Raw genomic sequence first — 28,000 nt, 5'->3', positions numbered from 1 at the left:
ACCGTAAAGTGCTTTGAGTGGTATACAAACCATTTACATGGATGACTAGTGGTTTTAGGGGCATGCAGGTGACAGCTGACAGTAGTTTGACAGCTTTTATTCAGGCCTGATCAGGATTGTGCAGGCAAAATGAAGCAGGCTCAGATGATGGTCTTGAGCTCCTCGTCAGTCAGCTGGTTGACCATCATGATTTTGGTCAGTTGCTCGGTATACCTCGCCTGGTCCTGCATGAAGTGAGGGATGCGAATCTTCTCCATCTGAGCCACGGCTTTCAGGCGGTCCACATCTTCAAATGACACCTGAGCCCACAGAAAAACCATGGCAATGGATTCAACCTTCTTTATGGATGCACACAAAAAATTTCAATGTCAGACTCCAAATTTTTGAATATTGTAAATATTTGTTGAGAACTATTTAACTGGACTGATTTTATAACAAACATGCAGTTATTCATGTTCAACATCAATAGCTATAACATAGTTTTATTATCATCAGTGGATTCAGCTCTTCTGAAGCAGAAGGACATGTTCTGATTCCTCTTGAGAGAGGTTAGGTAAGCTCCAATAAACCCTGCTTTCTTTTTATTTCACTATGCATCTGAACTGCTTTGGAAGGTATCAGGAACAAGTACACTATTAATTACCACTGTGTAGGTTGTTGTGTGCAAAGTTGATGGATCTTGCTCAGGACAAAGGGTCAGATAGTGTAATATCAACAGTTATGCTAATGTTGCAGATTGTCATGGTGAAGAAGGAAATTAATCGGATTTCTGATGTACCAGCAAATCTAAACTCTAACTTGTACTTATGATCATGAACTGTGGGTTCTGCCAAGGTAGTTACAGGGACAATTTGGAGCCAAATCTGGAACCAGTGTTTCGATGGCCAAAGAACTGGCTCTTGGCCAGAAAAACTGGTTACAGGCTGGCACCAACTCATTACTAATTAAAGGAACTGAGTGTTTCAATTTCAAACAAATCAATGTTGTGAGACGTCAGCTGAGTCAGTGTTTGTCTGTGTGTCAGCACAAGCAAGAGAGCTAGGGGAATAAGGTTGGGCTGAATTAATGGATTCATGTTTTTTAATATAATATGTAATAAGTGCCAGTTTGTTGGTGTGTTTATACAGTTGAGGTGTAGAGACGTAGACAGCGATGTTCATGTGACACACTAACATGGCTCTAACGCGGCTCTAGCCCATGGAAAAACAAATTGATTCGCAAGTTGAACCAGCAGCAGCCCAGCACCGGAACTCAATTCACTTTGAAGGAAAAGGGGTAACAGAAGTCTGCAAAGATTCACTCCACAAATCTGGAGGGTGGACATTTGAATTCATCCAGTGACTGTGGTTGAAGAAAAAAGAAAAAATTGGCGAGGAGCAGCATCCAACTGGTGTAAGTCTGATCAACCACAATCAATAACAGAGATAGTTGAGATTCCTCACCTTTCCTAGAGCCATCAGTAGTGGGAAGTTGATCTTGTCTCTGTATCTCAGAATCTTCAGGATGCCATCAAGGTAGACCTGGTCTTTACTGAAGCACCCTGCAATGTGAGAAATTAATAAGGTGTGAAGATGACCAATTAAACTTTGACAAATGTACATTTTAAAAGGTTCATATTAATCTTTTAAAGGTTGTTTTAAATATATCACATGCGAACATTAAGAGAAGAAGTGTTACGATGTATGACTCTAAATTAGATACGTAATCAAGCCCAACATTAGCTGCATGAATCTCAGTTCCTGTTCATTGACAGAGTAACCTGGCTGTGCTGTATCGGTCTGGCCTCTCTTGGCCCTGACACAGTAGTCCCAACGGGTGTTGGGGTCCTGGACGAAGCGTCCCAGGTTGTGGAAGAGCTGAGAGAAGGACATGTGGCTGGCCTGGTAGACAGTGTAGTAGAGAAGGGCAGCACGCCACAGAGTGGGGTCTTTCCTAAACAGCACACTGTGGATGCTGGCAAGACCCTCCTCTGTCGGATTTAGGGGCTTCAGGTTGTGCTTTTTCCGTCCCACACTGCTGCTCCACGGCTGGTGGCAGTTGTTAATTCCACGGAAATAATGTGTCCCTGATGGAACAGGATAAGGATAATTTATACAATTGTATTCAAGTTCAAATTCGAGCCAACTTTATTAGTTGCAATATCAATTAAATCTTTGCCATGATCTGCTGATTTAGATGATCAATATATCAAGACTGGATGGCCCCAATCATACCTGTGATTAGGGAGGTTATCCTTTGATAAACAAAATCAAAAAATCTAATTTCTATTTTTTTTAAACTATTTTACCCACCAATCTCATGCCTCAGCATGCCCTCCAGCCAGTGCTCTCGCGCAGTGGAGATGTTGATGGTAAGTGTGGGTCTGCTGTTCATGACTGTCATGGAGGCTCTGGACAGGAGGTCATCTGTCACCTGGACAACTATCTGTCAACACAACAGCGATAGAACATCCACATTTGAGAACTATTTCAATTAGAACCCAGGTTACACCAAATGAATGTTAAACGACAGCTGTTTCCATTAGTGAGTGGTAACAGAGTTAAAGCATCTTATATTGTAATTGATGGATTATATACAATAATAGATGTGTCTATTAAACTGACACCCACTTGTGTTAGCAACAATTACAGCACTGTGGTTGTATGTCTCCTCCAACAAGTGCTTTGAATGGTCATCAAGACTAGACAAGTGCTACATAAACACAGACCATTTACCATTTATCTTCCCTCTCATAACTATTAATCACCACTACACCACAACAACCCACGCTTGTCTACACACTTACATGACTGTTACTAATGGCATACACTCTTGTGGGTGCTGCACTGTACTGGTACAGCTCTCACAGACCAGGAGAGACTCATTTGCCACAAGAAACTAAGGCTGCTGCTTTTAGACATGTACCGAACTCCGCAGTTCCTCTGGATTTTCACTGGAGGAGGTGCATATATAATCTAGTCCGTAGAAATCCAGGAGAAGTCGATGTGAGACACAGCAGGTCATGCATGAAAACGGCTAAGTTAGACTCTGCAAAGGTGCAGCTGAGCTAATGTTTGCGGAGTGAAGCGCTGCAGACATGTAGACTGCTGAGAACTTAATTTGGCAACCGCTAAAAAACAGAACTGATATCACTGAAAGATAACTCATCTATATCAGTAGTGTGTTTTTGTATCTCCCCAGAGAGAGAGGGAAGAGGGTCTAGTGTTCGAAGACAGAGCTCATGGGAGGACACATTTGGAGAGAGAAGAGAGGAGACAATGAGAGGAAAGGGCAAAGGAAAGAGAAAGATGAGACAAAAGCCCCACTCACAGGAAGCCTGTATGGGACCCAGTTTGATCTAGTTCTCTAAGACTCAGTCCTTGGTTGACCACAATGCAAACGTTTTAAATGCAAAGTTACTGTGTAACCAGTATATGTAAATACGCATGCACCCATAATGTGATGTGTTCAGTGAAACATTATTAACTGGGTGATGTAACATTGGTTGTTAGTTACATAAACACAAAAGCAAACTGGTCTGATGACCTCAGTGTGTGGCGGCTTTTGCCATGTATCACTTTTCCCTGAGGCACATTCACTTTGATGCCCTCTTGTCTGCTGCTGTGTAATGATGATGTACAAATCCACCATGACACAGACTGCAGAGGCCAGCCACAGTAAAATACCAGGCTCCACAACACACTAAAATTTAAGCCACAAAAACATGAGATTGTGCTGCAAACACTCTAGAAACGTCCGCTTACACCATGTCCCCTCTCACCTCCCCCATGCAGCCTTCCTTCTCCATGTATTTCTTGACATTGTGCCAGATGCGACTCTTGGTAAGGAGATTACCACCAGTGACCTGCTCAAACTTCTCATAGCTGCCATATCGCTGCAGTGCAAGCTCCATGATGTGGACTGCCTGAAAGAGATGAGAAATTCATTATGTACAAGCCGTCACGACGTATGACTATTAATAGTTAAAGACAACTGCAAAAACATAGCTAAAACAAAGTTAAACAGAGAAGAAATAATTAGTCACAGACATTAAACAATAAACTGTGATATTTTTCACAGGTCAATTAAGTCCTAACTGGGAAATCCTTGTCAATCAATCAAATTTTATTTGTACAGCCCATATTCACAAATAGCAATCTATCTCTTAGGGCTCATCCACTGAGGTTTCCCAAGGTATTACAGTTGGTCACGGTCCAATACCTGTCTATTTTGTTATGCTTCTATTTCTTATAAGGTTACATTTTTTTTATCACTCTTAAAACAATGATTCCCTGATTAACCTTGTCCTGGAGCATAATAGTTTGAGCCTGATCAACACTGGATCTTTGAGTCTAATACTAATATTGATCTTTGAGAGTGTGCATTACTGGTCTGTATTATTAGTGCTCTATGATGGTCTAATTATGTAATGGAGACACTGTTTCCAGTGTTTGGCATTTATGTTCTGCAGTTTTTCTTCTAAAATGACCAACACCAGTACAAGAATGACTGCACCAACTTCATATCAGTCAATTCATCAACTTGGCCAATTTATCAGTCTGGATCTGCTAATTACTACAATAAACTTTTCTCTTCTTGTTGGATAAGTACTTTCTCCAGCTGAAGGAGCTCTCATATCAATCCACCTTTACAAACTATCTTTCTTTAGTTCAAGATGGTGTCTGTGTTTGGCTTAACCGCTGCCTGCCAGTCTCGATTTGTCTGATGTATGCTGAGGTGTTCTGCTTTATTTTATGTTAATGATGAACTTGCAGCTTACATGCACGATCACCAGACTCATCTGTATCACATCATCAATGAAAGATCACTTCCTCCACCAACAAAGTTCCAGGAGACACCAGAAGAAGTGAGTGGGAAAGGCTAGAATCCAGGTGAAGCTGAAGCTTCAGAGAACTGTTGAGAAAATGGTGCCTGATAAATGTCTCAGAACTCTAGCCTTGGCTTTTCCTGCTGGTTCATGGAATGACCTCCCTCTATGGTTGGATATGTCACATTCTCCTGTCTCCATCCCTTAATTTCTCCTCCATAAACTGCTCACATTTCTCCATGTTTCCTTCAGAAAAGAACAAAGTCTTTACAGCTCCTAGGATGGTGCTGGTAAATGCTCACTCCATAACTGACAAAGTTTTATGCTGAATGACATTATTTCATCTAAAAATACTTTTTGCTCGTGATAGAAACCTGGCAAAGGGATTTGGAAACATCCATTATCAAGCCATGCAAAAATAATTATGTTTATCAGGCCTGGAATTTCTGACTGTGGAGGACTTCACTGCAGTGTGTCCCCTGTCCCTGTCCCCTTTTTTCCTGTCAAAGCATATATCTTAAATTCAATGACATAATTTCAGGACCATACTTAATTATTTTATATATACACTGATCAGCCACAACCGGACATTTTTTTAGCTGATCTGTGTATATCACGCCACGAAATGGTTGGAACGGCATCACATTGGCAAGCTGGTTTTCCAGGTTTGGGTGTGTCAGTCTTGAACGCAGCTGAGTATTAAGAGTCAGTTTTGAAAAGAACTGCTCACACCAATAGTTTGTCCCAAACAGGGAGTTTGCAGTGTAAAAACCTAGAGTGTCACCCCTCTCCAGTTGCACTTGCCACATGGATGCATGGCTTGCAGAGACAAAGGCGGATCAAACAAAAAATTAGGAAAATAAAGACCTGGTGGTCAGACTTTCTTTACATTACTTCTTGAGGTTGGAGAGACAGGGGTGTATGTTTATCCAGTGAGCACTTTTACCAGTCACACTGCTGAATCTTTTTGCTTCACATTGAATACATTCAGTCAGAATATACGGTACATTTATGTCAGAGAGGCTGCTCCACATTTCTATGACTTATTTATATTATTATTAGACATACAATAAATATCATACTATGAGACAAATGGGGTTAAAGTGACAGTCCACTTTCAGAATTCGGCACAGAGGAAGAAAACATGACCAAATAGGGCAGTCAGAAAAACCCGAGCATCCTCCACAGTATTGCCTTACTGCATCTCCTACTCAGCTCACTCACACATTTCCTGTTCAGCTCACAAAGTGGTAATGTTGAGAGAGCCTGAAATTGAACACCACCAGGATGTTTTTCTATTTAAAAAAAGATACACCCATACATTAGTGGGGCGATCGGAGTACAAAAATACGAAATATGGTTTTGAGAGTATCGTGTTTCTTCTACAACTTAGGCTATTCACTGAACATGAAGTCATGTTTTAAGTGTTGTTTTGAGACACAAAGGCTTACACATTTGTTCCCTGAACTAATTCATCCCAGCCACTTCCCACCAGCTCTAATTGGCCCTGTCATTCAATAGCTCCAGCATCATGTCTCTGTGATCGCTGTATCCAGCTTGACTCAGCTAAGCACCAACCTCATGCACGATGGGCATTGTTGTAGATTAGGTTAATGACCTGTCACTGCTTCTGGTCAGAAACTACTTGTACTCTCCTATTTGCAGCGTGCAAGCAGGCAACTTTTCCCTTTCGTGTTATTTTACTTGTCGTACAATCAAGCAACAAAGGCCTTGTTCAGACCTGATATCTGTTGCAAGTGATCCAATCGACCGGTAGACAGCTCAGGCGATCCAAATGATCAGAGCACATTTGGAGGTGGTCTGGTTATGGTTGTTATATAGCACTTTTCTAGTCTTGATGACCATGCAAGCATTAAACCACACCTTTTTCACGTTATAAATGCAAAATGTGTCCTTGGTCACATTGGAAGACCAACAACAGTTCATAAAGACTAGACAATCTACAGAACAGATTTCCATGACACTTAGTGACAAATAAAGAACCAATTAAATATTGCAGTGGATTCCGACTAAGGGGCAGACCTTTAACATCATGAGATTGATTTTTTTTACATTTTCCCAGAGAATAATTCATGGATCTGAAAGAAATCAGGCATATATATGGACTGTTGGCCTTTGATGAAGGGATGTGCTTTACTGATTGCTATTCCAGCTCTAGATGGTTTTGCTCTTAACTGCTTGCATACAACTGAACCAAACAGAAAAATGTAATTGCTCTAAAACACATTTGGTGGAAACTCCTTACCTGTGTCAGGAAGCGATCTGAGGCATTATTATGTCGTGCCAAGAGAAGCGGAGAGATGGGGTTGCTGTACTCAAACTGTGGATTGTAGTTGAAGTCAGACGTAAAAAACTTGACCTTCTCTTTCTCTACATTTGAAGGCTTGATGGCTGTAAGGATGCAGATTTTCTTGGCATTTTCCACTTCCCCCACGAAAGCTGCTTTATGCAACGATGGAAGTTTAGTGCGAGGCGAATTGGGGTAGCACATCTTCCTGAGTTTTGTACGAGGGTTGATGCTCATAGTGCTGCCCATTACTGCGATGCTCCGTGTTGGTTTAGAGAAACTGGAGTTGGTGCCTGAGATTACACAACTTGTCTGTGCAGGTTTACCACCACCACCTTCTTGAGCACGCACCTTTTTAAAACCCATGCCTGGATGGTTCCTTTTACCCAGTGTGGCAGCACATTTCACTGATGCTTTTGGCCTCTTGTACAGAGACTGCTTTGGGCTCTCCCACTCGTCCTCCCCCGTCTGCAGCCGTATGCATGAGCTGCTGGAGCCACTGCTGAAGAGGTCTTTGAAGACACTGGATGACATCTTCTCCAGGTATACTTGGCTTGGACTCAGTGCCCTGTCAGTAGAGTTTAAAATGTACTTTTTGGACATTTCTACTTTGGGCCAGTGAAGTCTTTCTGAAATGAATAACATGAGAAACCATCAAGAGAGGACAGTGTGTATGTCTAGTGATTACTTCAGATTCACATTCACGTGCAGACTTTTTATGGATAGCTATAGACTAATCCTCTTATCAAGCCAGGATAAAATTAGATTAATTCCAGGACCAAGCTAAAACAAGGTGATAAAGATACTGATACAAGAACTTATAATGAGTTTGATAGTCATTCTTCCCATTTTGCTTTCAGCATAATGATGTGATTTTACTCAAACAGACCTAAGTTTACATATCCTTGACTTGTGTTTTGTCTGTATGACAAGTCTGTCACAGTGAATATTCCTCTCATCGTGTCTCTTGGTTGTTACAGCACAAGAGTCATGAGGGCTCTGCTGAGGAAGCCTGGTCCATCGTCAGGCTGAGAGCAGCCTCGGATCAGACAGGAGCACTGAGGCAGAATCCACTAATGAGCACAGCAGCACGGTGATGACACGAGAGCTGAGGAAAGTACACCTCGGAGCGTCACTGTCTCTCTGTGTGCTCAGATCAGATGGGCAACCGATCACCCAGCTCTCAGCTGATGTGATCGTCTATTATATTATACCAAACTGATATGATTCCGCAGTCAAAGTCAACGCTCCTGACATGTTGTTAATCCGTTAAGCAGAGCAGCTACAGTCAGAGGAAACGAGCATTACCTGACAAACAGACAAACATTACCTGTCACTTTGATCGACTCCAGCATCCTGTGTGAAGCTGGCAGGCTCCACCTGGGCAGCGCTGTTCGAGGAACGGTGAGGTGGTTTAGCAAAGTTAAACCAGCTCAATACGCCGGATAATGACGACCAAAGAGGAATTCACCGATGGAAGCGAGTTGTCTGTCGTAACAACGTAGTGGACACGCAGAAATGAACTGGTGAAGGATGACAGTGGGGACGGGCTGAGCGGACACCGTTCGTCCAGTCCGACCGAGAGATCTGAGCTGTCCCTGCACTGACTGCTCTGTTTCCATGGTTCCGCTGTTGCCTACGCAACACTCACGGACGCTGATGGGAAATGAAGTCCTTCTGAGAAAAGGTTTAGTTTAGACCATTTAGACAAAAACAGTCCTTGCCTGGTGTTAAACGGTCGAAGATACATGCACACATACATGCACATATTTCAAGTGGATTCAATTTAATCCTACTTTTGATCACACTCAGGTATTGTTGCTATATTAGACGCCATGATTGTAGTTTTCTTTATGATGGTTGCTCCTCCTAACTATTAACGGCCCGACCGTTAACATTACAGTTGTATTTGTCACATGCAAGTTAACACAGGGTCCATGTTGCGATGGTTTAACTGATATAAAAGTAGAAAGAGCTTACTGTAAAAAAGTCTAATACAATACAAATACAATAGAAAACTAAACCTATATACATTCAAAGGTGCAGTGAAGTAACAACTTTTACTGTATGTAGTGTTTGTGTAAATATTATTGCAAGTGTGCATGTATAATTATTGCTCCGTGTGTGTAAAAAGAAGCCATAATAACTATAAATATTATTTTTGACTATTGTCTATTTAAAAATTATATATGTGTATTATGTATTTTTTTGTATGTTTTTAATCATCATATTTTCTTTGTTTTGTTTTTTTCTTGTTTAGTGTGATATGTGCCAGATACCTTGTTGTTCTAATCTAACACAAGAATTTCCCAGTTTGGGAAACCCATCCATTATTTTTTTGTAGGCTATACACTACTGGACAAGCACAGGGCTATATACATATTGAAATTCCATACATATGCCCTGTTTTAACAGCTCTATATCTGATATCTTCTTTGGTGACTCATTTGTTTTAACTTCCTGTTGGGAGGGACGCAGCAAAACTTAATCTTAATGCATTACTGTTTTGTATTTGGATCTCAAATTACAGAAGGGGAGGCCATATGTCAGAGAGATGGTTAAAAATGCTATTTATTTATCAATGACTGATTATACAGTAGCAAATAACATCAATAAATTGCGTTTACAAATTAATTCATTTATCTAATAATAAAGTAATGTGAATTAGTATTTCCTTTGTAAAATTATTTGATAACTAATATTTTCAATTGCCTTTATTTGAATGTTTTTATGTTTTCATTAAAAATGAGGCTGGGGTGTCCTCCTCCCCAAAAGCTCCTGACAGAGGCTTAAAAACTGAATGCTGGCCTGGAAAGACAGCAGGTCAAATAATGAATTCATATATGAATACACTTTCACAATGATCGGGGTGGGAATATAGAATATGATGTCATCTTGAGATAAATGTTCATTTGCCACCCAGTTAGCTTATAATAGACTGTACTTGGGCTGGATGTCCACGTGACATCCATTGCACGTCTGTCCGTCCTGGGAGAGGGATCCCTCCTCTGTGGCTCTCCCTGAGGTTTCTTCCACCTTCTTTTCCCTGTTAAAAGTGTTTTTTGTGGGCAAGTTTTTCCTCACTCGAACCGAGAGTCTAAGGACAGAGGGTGTCACTACCTGTACAGATTGTAAAGCCCTCTGAGGCAAAATGTGTTTTGTGAATTTGGGCTGTACAAATAAAATTTGATTTGATTTGATACTATCTAGTCTGCGGCCGTTTTATGAATTTTGTATTTTTTTGTTTCTTGGCTTTTGATTTTGACAAAATCCTAAGAACAACTGTGTTTTTTCCTTTTTGTGTAAAACTAAAACACCCTGGGGTTCGAGTTTTTTGTTTCTGGTTTAAATCGACATCACGGGTTATACGATAATAAGATAATAATCTGACCAACTGAGCCTCCATTGAAGCTGTTGGTTTTCAGCACGACACTCACGTGACAGGAGGAAGTGTTGTAAACTGACGTCTTCCTTTCGCACGCCACATCCACGGCTGTGATTGGCTGACGGGAGAGCGAAGCTTGGCTCGCCGATTCTGATTGGTCCTCGAGCGTCTCGCTCAACGGCCGGAGTCTGCGCAGTAGGCGCAGCGCTGAAATTTGAAATTTGAACAGATGTTGTTTTGTGCGAGAGAAGAGAAGAGGAACCGAGGGAAGAGGAGCTGAGAGTCGCTTCAGCTCGGCCTGTGTGCACACATAGAGGTGGACGAGACTTGGGAAACACAGCGCGGTTGAACTCCCGCTCGACACAGGATACATCTTTCCAAAATGGATCCTTTTACTGAGGTGAGTCAGTGAGCTAACTTGAGCGTTTACTCAGAGTTCACAGAGTCGAAATGGCTGCGTCAATGTCACCTGCTAATGCTAACAAATAACGTAACGTGCATTTGTTATGAGACGCGTGATATTTACGACGGAAGACGACGTTTTTGTTTTCGGTAGCATTCAAACGTGCGCTAACGCTACCACGCAGGATTTCATTGTAATGCCTGGAAATAATGCAAACGAAAGCGTGGCACGTGTTGTTTCTTTGTCTTGTCCATCGTTAGCAGCCACAAATCTATTTAAAATGACAACTAAGACGCCCCAAGCCTCTTAAGACAGTTGGTGTAGTTTTGAACATTTGGTAAGTAATGTTGACAAACTGCTGATTGACTGGTTATTTAGGTAGTTTTATGTAATCAATATCCATTCAACACATCAGTCCATTCCACAACACATACGACAGCCAACGTTATTTTAATGATGACTGTCTCCTTATATGGTGTTGGAATGTGTCAGCACTGGGAAGCATCCAACTCTCAGCAGAACTCTTGGACTCTTTAGGCTAAACCTTGGAATGAAATCTGATAACCATTGCTGTCTGTTAGTCATGTGTCCTGGCCAGTACCGTTCGAAATTTCAAATCCAGGAACCACAAGCAGGAGTGGCTCATTCCTGAGGAATGCAGCATAATGTGACATCAGGTTTTCCACAGTGTGCCTGGAGTCAGTTTATGGGCGGCGCAGTGCAGCAGCAGGAATGTGTCGGTGCTTGCAAAGTGAAGAGTCTGGCACAGTAAATCAGACTGTGAAAGGCTGTGTCTGAGGCCAGACGAAGGGAATGTCACTCATGGAAAAAAAGAGGGCAGGCGAACAGAGGCCTTTTCATCTCTGGTGGAGAAGGACTGTTCATAAAGAAGTCTTAGTCAGTCACTAACTATGAATGAGCCAAAAGCACAAGCAGTTGTTGGATCACAAACTGTTTTGAGGATAAGTTTTGTTTATGCAATCCATACACTAATGCCTATGTATGTATAAGATGTCGATAAAGGAGCCATTGAAGTGTCAATGGGTGAATTTTGATTTAATGGACCAAAAATAATTGCCCACCACACACACTACTAGATTTCTAGGGACTGATGATACTGCTTTGTGTGTGTCTATACATATATTTATACACACTTTGTTATAGTTGTAAAAGGCAAAATAATGGGGTTGTTGTTAATTTGCAGCCTTGATTTCATTAAGTATTTAGCAGCTGATTGTGAGGTGTGACGACACTGCTTGACTCAACGCTGCTGCATGTGCTGTAGATGGTATTGACAGCATTGTAAACTGCATTACTGGACAAACTATGTGATATACCCCGTGACTTTTCCCACATTATGGTCTGGATAAAAATGTTTTTCATTTTGGATGTGTACTAATGCTGATGTTCTCGCCAGGCTCTACTAAATGCGTAGCCCCCAAATTAGCGAGATTTAGAAGCCGCCCTGTTTCCACGAAAAAAAACTTCTGCAGGTGTGAATAGCCCAGTGTCACTACAAATTAATTTATTAATAATCTTAAATAAAATAAATAAAAATGTTTAATACTCTGTATGTGGGTAATAAAGTTCAAGACATTAGTTTTGCACTGATATTGGTGAGAGAATTCCACATTGAACCATGACTGCTCTCAAAGTTGCTCATTACGTACAAAACCAGCTTTAACACAGCCATTAGAGTGGTTACGAGCTGCTTACATTTTGCAAAGTGATGAACTGTTGCTTCAAGGACTTGAACAACAGCCTCCAGCAATTTAATTTTCATGAGCACTCACAAATTACTGCTTTTCACATTTGGCTGTTTATGAATCAGAAATACTTTATTAATACGCAGAAGAAGAGCAGTTACTCTGAATTACTCTACCATTTCACTTGCTATGGGAGCATTCCTAAAGAGCGAGAATGCACTGCAGACTGTGAGGGAAACCCCATGGTTTGATAACATTTCTGCTCTATATGTGGATATATGAAAACATTTAATGCAATCCAATTCAGTAGTCCTTCTATAAGGAGTCTATTTGTGTATTTTAATGGTTTATGTGCAGACTATGAATTTTTTGGTAAGTTTTGAGCCTTTGGTGTTTTTGATACAGTAAAATTCTGCATTTGGAGTAACAATTAAACTTTTGTTCAAACAGAAACTTTTGGAGCGGACTCGGGCTCGCAGAGAAAACCTCCAGAAGAAAATGGCAGATAGACCAAATGCAGCAAACAGACCGATAGTAAAAAGGCCCAGAGAGCCATTAGCAGACTCCAACAGTGTGATCAGTGAGCCAGTCACTGATAAAGGTATGACAATGTTTATCGTCTTTCTATGGTCTGAGACATGCCCTTTTTGTTTTCGTTCTTTGTTCATATTTCTCCACCATGTCTTCCAGCTCCACAGGCATCCAGCAAGCCGTCTCCCTCAAAGCGCCTGTGTTCAGGGGAATATGTCCAGCCTGCAGCTGGTGAGGAGAACCAAGAGCCGACGATGATGCGACCTGTGGCTCAGATGGTGTCAGATCCTCCCACAGACAAGAAACCTCCAGTCATGCCAGGCTGCAGACAATCCTCCTCCCTGGAAAGGACTGCTACCCGACCTGATGTTCAGTCTCAGCCAGGGCAGCTGAAAACTGTACAGCCAGAGCCAGAGAAGATGGCCGTCACCACCGCCTCTCATAATCAGAGTGACAAAAAGACAGAGATGGTAGCTGCTAGTCCGGCCCCCCAGAGTTCCAAGGAGAACCTGGTGGAAGATTCAGGTCCATGTGCTGCTGGCATGAAGTCACGTCTACAGAGGCTAGCTGAGCAAAGAAAGTGTTGGGATGGCAATAGTAAGAATATTTTATGTGCTGCTTAAGATGATTTTGTTTGATTTGTTCACCTTAGATAAAATAACTAAAATGCAGTGGTCAGTATTAAAATATATGATCTGAATAACAAAACACTCATGATACCATTTGCTGTAACTACCAGCAGACAACACCTTTAAACTTTTAACTTTTAAACTCTCTCAGTGAAATATTGTCGACTTGTCCTCTGGTTCACTTATATAAAAGTAAAAAAAAAAAATCTAAATAAAATTTGAGTTAGTTAACCTGTCTGTATTCAGTGGGGCTATCATTGTTGGAGCACCCAGCAATTATGAAGTGTCAAAGAAAGAAATGGCTCCAATGTATGAAAAGAAAAACATTGGTTTTTGTGATTCACTGGACTGGGTGCTGTTAACTTGATGCATCAGTAACGCAAAGTTGGTGAATTCTAGTTGATTATGTCTATTTTGCCAATCATCTGTTAGAATTTGTCATTGTCTAAATGGAGCATATTTTTACTTTTCAGGCACCTCTGATCCACTTCCAGACTCTACTCCTCTTTCCCTGCTGAAGAGACCAGCAGAAGTCCAACCAGCTGCCGTCCCATCCGTGTCTACAGGAACTCCAGTAGGGAGGAAAGGCAGATTGGCCAATCTCGCTGCCACCATTGGATCCTGGGAAGATGACCTAAGCCATGCTAACATCACCAAAGAGAATACAGAAGAAAAGCCGGGCAAAGCTGTTCCCAAGTCAGCTGTCAGAGATGCCACAGTGGCTGCAAGCCCAAAGCCAAGTGTAGCTAAAGGCTATTCAGCTGCAAGCAGCAAGTCTACATCCAGCTATAATCAGGTGGGTTGATCTGGCATCATCTCATTCTTTATCATAATTGTTTCTTTTAGAGCATCAATTCAGATGTGTGATCCAGGATGGGACAGTGTCTGGGACCCTGCAGTGAGATATGAAATCACATAAACTCTTAAGATTTGCATGAAAGTCTTCCTCCCCTTCTCCTTTCCCCCCATGATGCTATTCAGATTTTACATTTGCCATCTGACCTCCCTCCCACCACAGCCGCATGTCCTCTACAAGTGCAAGGAAGCTCTGGCATTTACTGCGTCTCTTCCGCGTAACATTGCATGGACAATGAATCATGACAAAGGGTTTTTCTTTGTGCACTGCATAGAACTAGAATATTGTAAAATATGATTTAGCCTACTCACTGAGTATGTATATTGAAATAATTGAGTATTGACAATATTCGTTGGGATTTTCTTGTGTGAACATGCTAAACTTGCTAACAGTAGATGTGTTGTAGAGATTTGAGAAAAACTTGTGAAAAATTGTTTGATATTAACAGTGAAGTATAATTGGTATAGTGATTAGTATAAGGTACATCCTGTTCACAAGTGGGCCACTACACTACACTTAAATCTTCTGACCAAAACAGCTGAACCTGATTTAATATTTACCTGAATGTAATATCATCATTTGACAACACACAATCAAATACATGCAAACACGTATTCTAAGTAGATAACTTGAATCTTGGAATAAAATGTGCTATACTACAGTTTACCTTAATAAGAGATAGTATTTGATTATAGAATTATTGTATAAAGTCTCACTGCGTGCAATGTTAATGAGCCTTCAAACACTTTTTTTTTTCCTGTGTGTCGTCCACTGTCTCACTGATACCTGAATTCATACTGCCCAGCACCAGAGCAGCCCATTGTTTTCTGTCTGAATATCCTGTTAGTCTACTACATATGTAAAACATTTGTTGTTATATGTAATAGAGACCTGACTGTTAAATGTTTTTTTTTCCCAGCAGGATGTGTATTCTCCTGTCAAGCCGAACCGAGTGTTTCCCCCAAGCCCTCAGAAAGATGACGTCCCTGCTGCCAGACCAGTACTCCAGTCAGTGACCAGTCCTCAAAAGAGTTCCAACCAGGGTATGACCTCCATGTCTAGTCCTCAGAAGAGCTACAACCACGGCATGGCCTTCCCGTCCAGTCCCCAGAAGGCCGGCCCCTCCTCCACAGCATCTGTGCCCTCAAGCCCCCTGAAGAGTCAGGTCCCTTCCAGGGGCCTCAACCTCACTGCCAGCCCCCAAAAGCCAGAGCTCCGTGCCAAGCCTGCCATTGTCGGCCCCTCTGTCCCCCAGGAAAAGACCAATGCTGGAGGTCCTGGTGAGGTTCAAATCATCCAAGGATTATTAGTCAAGGGCAGATTTGATCTATGCTGTTTGTAGGGAGAATTTTAATCCTAAATCTTGTATTTATAGGAGACCTTGCATTTATGATATTCAGAACTTTTCATGTAAAGTGCCTGCAGATTACATATGCTGTGATTTGGCACTATACAAATAAAATTGAATTAAATTATTGCTGTTTGGATAAGCTTCCTCTGCATGTGTGATTTAAAAAAAAATGCTGCTTTTCATTTCCTATAGTTGTAAAATCTTTCCTGGAGCGCTTTGGAGAGAGGTGCCAGGAGCGTAACAACCCGAGTTCTCCAGTAGGGGGCACTATCCAGACCAAGACTCCCACTGTAACTCCTTCAGTCACACCAAACACCAGACTGGTACAGGAGAGACTCAAAGCTGCCCAGGCTGCAAACACAACCACTGCTGATCTCACCCAGAAACAGAGGATGGTGGGTTAATCGTCTTATTGTTCTAAACATGTTTAACATCATGAAAACAAAAAGAGATTTTAAAAAATTCCCTACTTTTCAGGAGCGCGAATCTGAGCTGGCTAAGATTCGCAGTCGCTTCCAGAAGGGAAACAACATGTGGAAGAACAAAGATGAAGCAACAGAAACCAAGATGAACACAGATATTAAGGTGGGCTGAAAAACTTGTATCTGACAGAGAAAAGACAAAGTTGTTCTGTTTTTCCATTTTCCTTTTCATATCACATACAACTACAAAATTTTAATTTGTAACATGCTTCTTAGGAACAGGTTGTCACACCAGTGGAGAGTGAAGTGGCCCCATGTGAGCCACAGGATGAATTCACACCATCCATCTCTACCAAGACACCAGGTGCGCCCACCACACGCACTCCTGCAGGTACTTTGTGATATTTCAGATTGATGATTTTACAGTTTTAATATTGATGGTCATGTAGCAGAAGCCTTTACTTATTCATTAGGCTTTTATAGAGCCAAATCAGTGCCAGCTGAAAAATAAATAAAAAGCTGAAAGTTAAAAATGCATATTTTATATTTTCACATGCAGAACCTACTTTTCTTCAGTTTCAAATCCCATTTTTTCAGGTTCATAAAATGTTTGGTCATGATCTGGTATGGGGGGGGACTGCATCAGCTGAGAGGTTTTTGGAATCAGGGATGACAGTAAAATATGTCTGTCAATTACAGTTATTTTTCAAAGCAATAAAAAAATTGGCCCTGATTTGGCTCCATAGACTTTCTGTCTCCGGGTCAATCTAACTTATGCTCAGTTGCAGCTAACAACTCCAGCTATCTTTCTCCCGGAGGGTTCGTCTTTACAACATAATCTCAGTTTATTTATTAGCTATTCATAGCTTCATCAGACTCTAACACAATCTCCTTTCTTCAAGTAGAAAAATACAGATCTAGCATAGCACTGTGACAAGGGTGAAGATTCAAATGCAGTTTTTATTATATATATTTCTGAGTGTTGCAAATACACAACCCTTTAAAAAATACACATTTTCTTTTCTCCGAAAATGCAGGCTCATGTAGCTGATAAACAACTTTAAAACCTTGATCTCAGAAATTCTACTTGGTTTTTCAGCAGGAAAAAAATTGCAATTATTTTTGTTACTCACTTACTATGTTTAGCTTTTAATGTAACAGCCTTTTGGAGAATGTGTAGATATGTGTAGATGCCTTTTACAAGTGGGTAACAAACTGTCAAACAGCAGGTCCTGTGTTGGCGGTCTCACCTCCAGCACTGACATCCAGCCCTCTGAGGATTGGTTATACGGAAGAGAAAGCAACTGATGAAACACCAGAAAATGAGGAGGTGGTCACGGAGATAGAGATGAACGTGGACCAGTCCATCAACTCTGCAGTTATCAATGATCTGTTTGATGGAGTTCTGGAGCAGAGTGAGGACGACGAGGACGACGAAGAAGACGCTTTGAATATCTCCTCCATGTCCCTCCTCACCCCACTGGCAGAGACGGTGGCTGCCGTGGTGAGGAGTCCAGAGAGGAAAATGATGGTAAGTCCCAACACCACATCTGACTGCCACAGATATGGTGATGAAAGATTTACTGTCACTTTTCACAGCTTTTTTTGTGGAAGGCAAATGTTTACAATATAATATGGTCTTTGTGCAGACGTCAACTCCAGCCAGTTCATTCATTGTGAAGTCTCCAGAGAGTGACTCCAAACCTAGCAAGTTTCAGAGGGCTAATATACGGCCTGGCTCCTCAGATAGTGTGGAGGCCCCAGATGAAGACCACAAACTACCATATAGGTGAATTCTCCCACAGATTACTCAGATGCATATTTAAGTTGCCGTTTCTTGTTGTTACAGTACATTTGATTCTTAATACGTGAATCTGTTTTTGTTTGCTTTAGCATCAGTGCGTACAGGTCCACCAGAGTAAAGGAGACAGAGAGACCACATATGAAGCAGGTCATTGTGAGAAAAGAGGATGTTTCTCACAGAGCAGAAGAACCCAGAGGTTCTGCTCCCTTCAGTGTCAAACAGAAAATAAAGGTTTGGAGTAAATACTGTCACCTTTCATTCAAAAAATGCCATGCAGTTATGATCGATTTTTTGTGCATGGGGAAAAAATAACTCTCTAGCTGTAGAGTATTTCAGAAACATGTTTTTAAATAGATCCTCCTTCTTTGCTCTTGGTCTCTGTGTGATAGATAATCACTATGTTTTTACGTGTCTGTAGATTTTGACGAATGAGATGAACCTGCAGCAGACAGTTATTCATCAGGCCAGTCAAGCACTCAACTGCTGCACAGATGAGGAGCACGGAAAAGGATCCCAGGTGGAGGCTGAGGCAGAGAGGCTGGTGCTGGTGGCAAGTGAGTTCATCCACACAACAGATGAAAAAGCAACGAATAGTAGGCACAATAAAATATACAGGGTTCCCATACATCCTGGAAAATCTAGACCAGATGATACATAGATAGATAGATAGACAGATAGACAGATGAATGCACCACAAAACAGGACACCTGCCTTGTTGCTGACTTTAATACCTTTTGACTCAGTGGAGAGGAGGGAAGCGCTGAAGACAGAGCTGGACCGTCTGAAAGGAGGTGCAGCGGGGCAGAAAAAGACTCCTGCGGCCCCAGAATCCACCAACATGTCTGCCTCCAGAGGCTCCATCACCCTGCAGGAATTGCGTCTGCCTCTTAAGGCAGACTTTGTTTGCTCCATTGCCAACAAGCCAGGTACACCAATTCAAAACACGCAGTTCAACATGTTGCATTGGTATCACCTTTTAACATAACATCACCTTTTTCGTCTTCTTGCCATGTCTTAAATGTTGGATTTAAAGGACTGGTGTAGATTTTAGCATTAGAAATAACGTAACTACACTCCAACCTCTCTTATTTGAATCTTGTTCATACAGTCTGTATATTTTGATTTCAAACATTAGATTACCCGCCCCCCCCTATCTGTTAAACAAATAATCAAACTGAAAATTATTGAAACATTATTGTGTATTTATTGTATTGCTCTTAATTGATATGATTCTCTCTTTTGATTATTTTAGAGTCAACCAAACATTCCTTCTTCATCATGATTCGGGCTGGAGCCGAGAACAATGTGGCCACTCCGTTGGCCAGCACACATCGTGGCCTCAGTGGAGACACCCTCACCTTCCCTACAAAGTTCACCATGCAAGTCAAACACTCCGGCCATGTTTAATATAGACATGACAGATTATAATTAACATTATCAATCAATTTAAGCACATTGTGTTTGTTTATACTTGTAACTTAGATGAAGATTTCATCACATTTTATATGATGTTCTCCTTTCTTATGCACATTCTAATCAAACCCTACGCTGCTGCACATAATATGATGATATTGAACATGATTGTTGAATATTGACTGAAAATACCACTCTCCCTCTTCACTTTCAGATCTGATGTCTCCAGTGACTTTGTCATTGATATTCAGGTCTATTGCCTAGTAAGTAATTTTAATACTGACTTTAGCTCCAGGCAAAACCCCAAAAAAGTGCACAGTGTGTCTCATTTAAAACCTAATATATGAGATTTTGTTTCAACTTGTCTCAATGTTGACATCTTTGCTGGGTCATAAGTGCTTGAATGCTTGAATTTTTTGTTTATTTTTATATTTCTGCCATGTAAAATATATTCGGGATACCAAAATGAATGCTTCTTCATTGGACTGTTATTTAATTACTGTCACCTTCAGGTGCAGAAACGTGACGTCTGCAGTGACAAGAAGAAGAAACCCAGCAAATCAAAGGTAAATCCACTTTGTTTTTTTTAACACACTGTGGTACATTGTCAGTCTGATGGAACATTTTTAAATTGTGTGTGTGCAGAAAATCTGGAGACGCGCTCATGAAGCACATGATTTGTGTATGTCGGTATGAATAGTTTCTGTGTCAGATCGCTCACTTAAGCCTAGTTTATGCTTCTGCGTCGCATCCGCCATCGACGCGGACCCCTACACCGTAGTCTGACGTGCACCTCCAAAAAATCCTAACTACGCGTCGCGTTGACCGCAAGCGCTGTGATTGGTCCGCTCAGAACGTAAGTTCTGGCAGTTGCTTTTTTTTTTTTTTTCTTGCGCTTCAACATTTGCAATATAAGCATTTGTTCTTCAATATTGATGAGCTCCAACAACTAATACAGCTGCTCCACCTCGGTCGCCATTGTTTACTGTTGTTCACTTTACAGAAGAAAAACCGATGATTCGGCTATAACCACACAAACACACAGCCACACCCCCCTAGCGGCATGGCGGTGAATTGCAGAGCAACGCGTTCCCTCGAAGCAGAACTTCGAATGCTCAACGACTGCGTCACGGCGTCGACTTGACCTAGAAGCATAAACTTGGCTATTGGTGGGTGTGCACTGTATGTCAAAATGTCATCACTGCCAAATGATTAGAATTATTAAACCAAGTAAAAATATAAACACAGCAATTAAGATATTTTACATGTGTTAAACAAGAAGGGGGGGCTGAGTGGTTTGATATCACGATGCAATGTTTGGTACAGATCTTGTGCAGGCAAGGTGACATGTGCTTAGCGAGCATGCGGACAGTTCGCACTGCAACCAAACTCTTTGAAACGCCTCCTCAGAAGGTTGAATGATGGACGCTCAGTTCTTCAGACGCTGCTTTGGTGTATAATTCCATGTTCAGCACCCTGACTGCAGTTATCAACATTTGTTGCATCGTGACATTTAAATACATTCAACTTCTTGTCGGGTTTTTTTTTTTTTTGTGATGATTCTGCGGCAGACCTACGCAATATGTACACCATTTTAATAGCACTGTTGTAAAGAAAAACTGATTAATCAGAGATAAATTAGTCTGTGCTTAGAAAACATGAAAAACAATAGTGCTGCATTTATATTTTTGTTCAGTATATTCTTCACAGCTTCAGGTGGTGAAAAATAATATAAACTTTCTAGATAGATGCATCCAACTGTCAGTCCAATCGTCACATTACAGCCACATATATTAATTTTTTTAATTTTATCTTTCTAGGCTATCACTCCAAAGAGACTCCTCGGCATCACGGTAAGATTTTAAATCTGTTCGCCTGCTGCCCAACAATTTCAAGATGAATTGTGATTCCAACTAAATTTGTCCCTTTTTATCTTTTGCTTTGCAGAAAAGTGTGCAGACACCAGGCAAGTCAAAATACTTCTAAAACCCGTCTTAACAAATGTTTGTACTATTGAGTAAAATGCGTTTCATAAAAATCTTCAGGAGCCATGGTATGCTTTTTAAATAATTTTAGTGAGGCACTTCAGTTGAGTTAAGAGATTCACAATAGACAAGTCTAAAGTGAGAATTGTTGTAACTTCTCAATCCTAAATTTTCCATATTGGTTATAACCTGATCACCTGGAACTATTCCGTCAGATGACTTTAAATTCTGACATCACATTTCTCCTTAGAACAGGAAAACTAACCGTGACATGTAAAATGGTTTAGTGTAAGCTTCATGTGTGGTTGTAACCTTTCTTTTTGTAGTTTTGGCAAGTCCCGGAGGCCCCAACGCTGTTCGCACCAGTAACTTCGTCCTCGTTGGGTCACACAAGCTCACTCTGTCGTCAATTGGAAAAATCAAATTTCCTTTGGAGAAGGTATAAAATCCATTAATGTCATTTTAAGATTCTTGTGATGTCTTTTCACATTCACCCATCAGAGCACTTAGTTCTTTTCTTTGACCTGCATTTCATATATGGCTGGCCTTTGTCTCAAAGTCCTTTATTCATGCTGTGTGTATGATACCAACAAATGGCTCACACAGTATATCTGTGTGCTGGCTTTACAGGGATTCTCAGTAACCCTATTTGTTCTCATAGAACGGTACCTTCTATCTTTGCATGCTTTCACCTGCCCTGATATCTGTCTTCTAGATCAAATATGAAGGATGTGAAAGAGAACTACTCAGTGACATGTTTCATACCAAGGTTACTACTTGTTCTCTGTCTGCTATTTTCTGTGTATGTGGGGTGGTGTGAGTACACTATAATAAGCACCATGCTGAACTGCATCACGTTATCTGCACACTGTCAACTTGCTTACAAATATGTTCTCATCAGAGAATGTAAATTGCTTTTCCTCTCTGGCTACAACACCTCTGAAAAAACCTGTCACATGACAATGCACCGAAACTGTAAACAAGAAGCCGAATAACTTCTCAGCTGGCAATGCTTTAAGTCATTGGTCTTAACCATCTTGCATTTTATTCTTTTATCCAGTATATTTTTGAAATGTGACAATGATGTTTAAGCTTTTCATCCAGCTTCTTTTTTCTTTTTTTTTTAAATCCAAGGTGCCGTTCTTGTGCCCCCTGGAGGGCCACATCTACCTCAAGATGCAGTGTGAAGTTGGCTCAAAGGTGGAGGAGAGGGGCTTCCTGGTTAGTATGGAGAGCATTAATTAGACATTGGTTTGCTCATGCTACTTTCCAGTTGTGCATCAGTGTTAATCCCTCTTTTCTTAAACCTCAGACAATGTTTGAAGATGTTAGTGGATTTGGAGCCTGGCACAGGAGGTGGTGTGTCCTATCAGGATACTACATCTCCTACTGGACCTACCCAGATGATGAAAAGTGCAAGGTAATTGTCAGTGAAGTGCTTCTTCATTTGATTTCAATTAGGGATGAACCAGTTACCGGTTTCACAATTAACCACAGTGAAATTCCCAACTGTCATGATTTCCAAGTTAAATTTAAACTATTATTAAAACCACTGTGACTACCACGGCCTGCCCCCCGCTACTCAAAAATCCCAGAGGAAACACTGTGCGGTGATGATTTGGTTGACACTGTCTATCATCAACCAATGTCAGCAAGTCTCCAAGATGCGGGCACAGCAAGTGCAGCATTTGTTATATGTTGTAAAAACATGGCCAAAAGGAGCGGCAGGCAGGTGGCGGCTGTAACAGCAGGAGAACTGTAACATCTGGCCACAGCTAACAAATGCTAACATCCACGGTTGCCAAATTACATGGGTTTAACACACGCTGATATTTTGTTGGGGTCGGTGTCTGCACTTAACATAACACAACATAACAAGTTGTAGACCTGAAATAAATAATATATGTAATATCATCATTTTTATTGATAACGGATATTGTGTCAATATAAAACGTGGTGAAATTACTATAGCTTATGTATCTGGAATGTCTGAACATTTACAGCACATTTGATATCACAATAATACTGATAAATGTGATAATTTTGGTTACTATAATCTATGAAAACATTTTCACACCGTTTCATTTCAAAATTCAATATGATCCAGCTATTCTTCCTTTTTGTATCGATAATATTTTATGTTCACAGCCAACACATGCTCCATTTTTAGCGATTCAGACTTGCACCACACAACTTTTTATGCCAAACTGTGTCTCCAATAGCTTCCAGACAGTAATGATTGATGATTTTTACGTGAGTCCTTTCAAATGTTTGACTCTTAGTTTGTCAACAACAGCGATTATGGCAAAGATCCACATCTTGGTCACTGCGTGCACTGATTTGTTTTCATGTTTGAGGCTGTGAAGTGCTGTCTGTGTTGCATGTTTGAGACCAAAAAGTATAAACAGATGAAATAAAATAATTTCCTCTGTACAGAATATTTAAATTATTTGGGTCAAAGACCTTCAGGTATATGCTAACAGATGGAGTAACCATCTTTATGTACAAAAGGCAGACTTCACAGTGACTGAACATTAGAAACATTACATTAGTGGCAATAGGTAGACCCTTGTGTCTCAGAGGGAGCTCCTCATCACAGGTGTCAAATAATGACTTGTCACTGTGAAGCCTTGCTGTTGTGTATAAAGATTACTTTGTGTGAGCATATACCTGAATAGTTTTTTATTGATTAAGACTGGAATCTGATTGGTGCTCATTGGGGAAAAACAGTTTCAAACAAATGGTACTGTTCAATTCTAGTGGTGATGTTGTAAATATATTGTTGCCATGGAAACAAAATCCACATGATGCTTTTTTGATGCTGTGTTCCGTTCTGCTGGAGCACAGTGATGCAACGCTTCATCACAAAGAAGTACAGAGAACTGCACTTTCTTCTTTAAGCCTCAGAAATAAGGCCAAAGAACACATTACAAAGATCATATATACAGAGACAAAAAATTCTGATAGGGCCTGACACCTGATGTTTCTGCTTTGACCCTCTGTTGACCTCTTCTGATTCTTTTGGCAGAATCCGATTGGTCGTATCAACCTGGCTAACTGCACAAGTAAGAGAGTAGAACCAGTCAACAGGGAGTTTTGTGCCAGACCAAACACGTTTGAGCTCATCACAGTCAGACCACAGAAAGAAGATGACAAAGAGACACTTGTCAGTCAGTGCAAGAATACCATGTGTGTCACCACGTAAGTACCCTATAATTATACATACTCATTCATATACAATGTTTTTAAACGTGACAGTGCATGTGCTTACCACTGGCTGTGTTTGCAGAAACTGGCTGAGTGCTGACACCAAGGACGAGAGGAATCTGTGGATGAAGAAGCTGAATCAGATTGTGGTGGATCTGCGTATGTGGCAGCCAGACGCCTGTTACAGGCCTCTGTGATTACCACACTTTGTCGCAACCAGCCTTTCATCTTTGGACTGACGCATGCAATTACTGAGTGCAATACAGTATGAGGATTGTAAAATATTTTTTATTTGTGGATATTTTACAGGACCTCAAACACAAGTTCATAGGAGAGTAAATAAAGCCATATGTTAGGAACATTTCAGGGCAGTATTTTGTGCATGTGTCTGGGTTTGACAACATATTTTTTTACATTTACAGACTGATTTGACACTCGCTTCTTGGGTATTGTTGAGTCACCAGCTTTTCATGTTAATGCCACTTACTAGGTGTTGTGTAGCATGATGTGTGGCTTTAACTCAATTGGTTTTATTGCCGTATTTGATATTCTGTATAAAAGGTGTTGAAAATATAGATGAATGCTAATTTGAAGCACCACAGTTTTATCACTGAATTTTCATTCTATTTTATCTTGCATGGCAGCACAGAACATTGCTAATAATTTTGTTAAGGTTTAACTTTATATATTAGATTTTATACATAACTAGTGGCAGGACTTTTAAATGTGTTTCTTCATTTTCATGCACAGATGTTTGATACCGTTTATACCCACGCTTTCAATCTGTCTCCACTGTTTTATCAGTGTTTGTGTAGAAGTTTGTATTGGGTTTAATATCTGTTACATATTCTGCTCTTGAGCTTGTCCAACACTAATTTAAGGCCAAAACAAACAATTTGTCAGTTTAAAAAGCTTCATAATGGCTATTTTGTTGAATATAAAATAGATTACAGTTGTAACTGCTCTTTAGCATACACTTAAATGTTTTTGGTTTCCTGTATTACGGTTAATTATTTATCAGCCAACATATCCTACATTGATTCTGATATATTGCCTTCAAACTTTATTCCATGTTTTTTGTAAAAAAAAAAAAAGTAAATGCAGCCAGACTAAGTTTCTGAGTTCCACTCCTCGTGTTGCTCAAAGAGATTATGTAACAGACTTTTCAGTGACCCCTCAGGTGTGTGAAAATGTGTATAAAGGTATAAAAGACAATGTTTTATCAGCATGTTGGTATTGAATACAAATTTACTTAACCACACTGCTTTGTTTTTGAATACCCTCTGTAAGTTTTCATGTTGAGTGGGAGAGGGCTGTCAGTCTTGAGGTGGCCAGGTACATATGGATCAATCAATAAATTCCTGCTCTGACAAAAGCCAATCCTGTTACTCGAGCCTGTTTCCCTTTTTAAAAATAATCTTATGGATAAACAATATTAAAAGCAAGCTAAATTGTTGGTCTGGTTTTGAGGTGTTTAAATATGGTGTCTTTCATGTACTATAAAATGAAAATGATGACTTCCTATTAACTTCATAATGTGAACAATTGAAATTTCTAGAGTAACAGTGATTGTAAGCCGGCTGCTGTAGTAGGGTGATTCTGGGAAACTATATGAGAAAACATTAGCAGGGGATTACTCATCTCTATTGACTTCCTAATGACACGAAGGCTTTTCTGTATGTGGAACATCTCACATGAACAATTCCTTTTATCTGCATCACACTTTACATGTGTATTCTTAATGGTCCAACAAAGTGCAGTGCCAAATTTGATGGGATTTGCAATATGTTCAATGATAATAAAATTTGAATAAACAGGCAAACATAGCCTTGCAGTCAGAGGGGGCGGGCATAAACCTGTCTTCTATATGTCCTCGAATAAACATCAGTGGGTGACAACTGGTGGCCCGTGAGTTAAAAGTGCTCTGTCATCTGGTCCGACAGATCATCATTTTTGTGTTTCACCATATTGGACTGACACAGATATTCATGGGGGTTGTGGATGATGGCAGCAATCTTAATAGATTAACTTCCACAAAGTACAACGTTTTTTGACGCAAGTCTTTAACCAAGTGGAATTGAAGAGCTTTTATTTTGAAAGTTTGGGAAATTGGGTCTGAATATTGTCGATTGCCTAGCGGACCTCTGAACCAGCTGACATGCAATTTATGAAAAAATAACAGCAGTTAAATAAATCATTTGAATTTTATATGCCACACACGTGAACAATATCAAAAATAAGTTTAGTTCCTTTTTATGAAAAAACTGACTATAAAATCAGTGCCAAAAACACTGATAGTAGCTTATGCAGTTTCAGAAAGATAGGTTCAACCAGTATTACCAGAGGCCATAAGCAAACAGGCAGGTTTAGAACAGGCCCTGCACGAGACACCAAAATGAGGTAAAGGGGACATTGCAAAATGTCCCATATATCACATGCTTATAACATAGGAGCGCAAACATTTCTGAATGGTTGCATAAGTACTTCTGCCATAATTAATCTGAGTTTACTAATTACTGATCAGTCTTTCAACGTTTTCTGTCATCATCCTGCACTGAAACGTTTTCACTGCAGACGATAGGGAAGACTGTTTTTAAGTGTTCATTCAACCCTCCTTGAAGGGTGCTGTGCTTCATTGCAGTTTTTATATTATTTGAGTGTGGTTGGAGGAACTTTGTTCGGAAAAATAGCCTGACTGTTTCTTGTAGGTACTAAGACTTCCAGGGTGTTCCTTCAGCCTTCAGATGGGGTTGCGTTTACCCTGTTCACAAAATATGAACGCTCCCCCTCTTTGAGTGTTCACCACCTCAGACCTCTTACCTCAGAAGTTTCTGAAGGCCCTGAGCAGTTTGGTTGCTTGTTTTAGTGTCTATAATGGACTTGATATAATCTTTAAATTCATATAGAAGTCCTGTGAAATTTAGCATACAGAATGATCAGGTTTATATTTAACTCAGTGTTATAAATTGCACATTTAAAAATGTTATGATATTTTTACACTCAAATTTAACATTACATTAGATTTACACAATATATTATTCTTCAATCGAGTCCAAGGAAAAGTAATTGAATGGATACAGTGGTAAAATAATTGCATCAAAGATTCTGCTTCATCATAGTACAATTTGTTTTGTTTTTATCTGCATCTGAATTATCTCATAAAATGTATGTTTATTGTCAAGCTGACTTACAC

At 40.4% G+C, this 28,000-nt stretch overlaps 2 protein-coding genes across 13 annotated transcripts; one reads left to right on the top strand and one right to left on the bottom strand.

Moving 5' to 3' along the window:
* Window positions 1–6: 6 nt before the first annotated feature.
* On the bottom strand, window positions 7–8,750 carry matcap2 (microtubule associated tyrosine carboxypeptidase 2). 2 transcript variants are annotated; one of them, XM_020090396.2, is made up of 7 exons: window positions 8,446–8,750; window positions 7,074–7,744; window positions 3,761–3,904; window positions 2,292–2,424; window positions 1,760–2,065; window positions 1,443–1,540; window positions 7–299 (listed from the first exon to the last, which is right to left on the bottom strand). In XM_020090396.2, exons 1-7 carry the CDS (start codon window positions 8,468–8,470, stop codon window positions 141–143), a joined length of 1,536 nt encoding a protein of 511 aa, XP_019945955.2. In that variant the 5' UTR covers window positions 8,471–8,750; the 3' UTR covers window positions 7–140. The 2 variants fall into 2 exon arrangements, with proteins under 2 accessions (XP_019945955.2, XP_069371856.1); XM_069515755.1 differs by having other exon boundaries at window positions 7,074–7,740; window positions 8,446–8,729.
* A 1,939-nt stretch (window positions 8,751–10,689) lies between these two features.
* On the top strand, window positions 10,690–26,263 carry anln (anillin, actin binding protein). Of its 11 annotated transcripts, none has more exons than XM_020090753.2 (24): window positions 10,690–10,900; window positions 13,060–13,210; window positions 13,300–13,737; window positions 14,243–14,565; window positions 15,548–15,905; window positions 16,169–16,371; window positions 16,454–16,561; window positions 16,675–16,789; window positions 17,625–17,929; window positions 18,048–18,187; window positions 18,292–18,433; window positions 18,621–18,756; window positions 18,946–19,128; window positions 19,455–19,581; window positions 19,830–19,878; window positions 20,128–20,181; window positions 21,436–21,468; window positions 21,563–21,581; window positions 21,927–22,039; window positions 22,316–22,369; window positions 22,735–22,821; window positions 22,913–23,020; window positions 24,629–24,801; window positions 24,890–26,263. In XM_020090753.2, exons 1-24 carry the CDS (start codon window positions 10,883–10,885, stop codon window positions 25,002–25,004), a joined length of 3,552 nt encoding a protein of 1,183 aa, XP_019946312.2. In that variant the 5' UTR covers window positions 10,690–10,882; the 3' UTR covers window positions 25,005–26,263. The 11 variants fall into 11 exon arrangements, with proteins under 11 accessions (XP_019946312.2, XP_019946311.2, XP_069371852.1 ...); XM_020090752.2 differs by having other exon boundaries at window positions 15,545–15,905; XM_069515751.1 differs by having other exon boundaries at window positions 10,737–10,900; window positions 16,675–16,762.
* Window positions 26,264–28,000: the final 1,737 nt, after the last annotated feature.

Source organism: Paralichthys olivaceus, chromosome 20 (genome assembly GCF_024713975.1).
Source record: "Paralichthys olivaceus isolate ysfri-2021 chromosome 20, ASM2471397v2, whole genome shotgun sequence".
Taxonomy (NCBI): domain Eukaryota; kingdom Metazoa; phylum Chordata; class Actinopteri; order Pleuronectiformes; family Paralichthyidae; genus Paralichthys; species Paralichthys olivaceus.
Note: the sequence above shows the minus strand (reverse complement) of the source record. Positions and strands in the feature narration are given on the sequence as shown.

Excerpts from the sequence above, each read along its gene's own strand:
- matcap2 (XM_020090396.2), bottom strand. The coding sequence starts at position 8,470 with ATGCTGGAGTCGATCAAAGTGACAG. Across the intron at positions 7,745-8,445 it reads GGAGTCGATCAAAGTGACAG|AAAGACTTCACTGGCCCAAA; the intron begins GTAATGTTTGTC and ends TATTCATTTCAG. Across the intron at positions 300-1,442 it reads TACTGATGGCTCTAGGAAAG|GTGTCATTTGAAGATGTGGA; the intron begins GTGAGGAATCTC and ends CTGTGGGCTCAG.
- anln (XM_020090752.2), top strand. Across the intron at positions 19,129-19,454 it reads CTCCATTGCCAACAAGCCAG|AGTCAACCAAACATTCCTTC; the intron begins GTACACCAATTC and ends TGATTATTTTAG. Across the intron at positions 24,802-24,889 it reads AATACCATGTGTGTCACCAC|AAACTGGCTGAGTGCTGACA; the intron begins GTAAGTACCCTA and ends CTGTGTTTGCAG.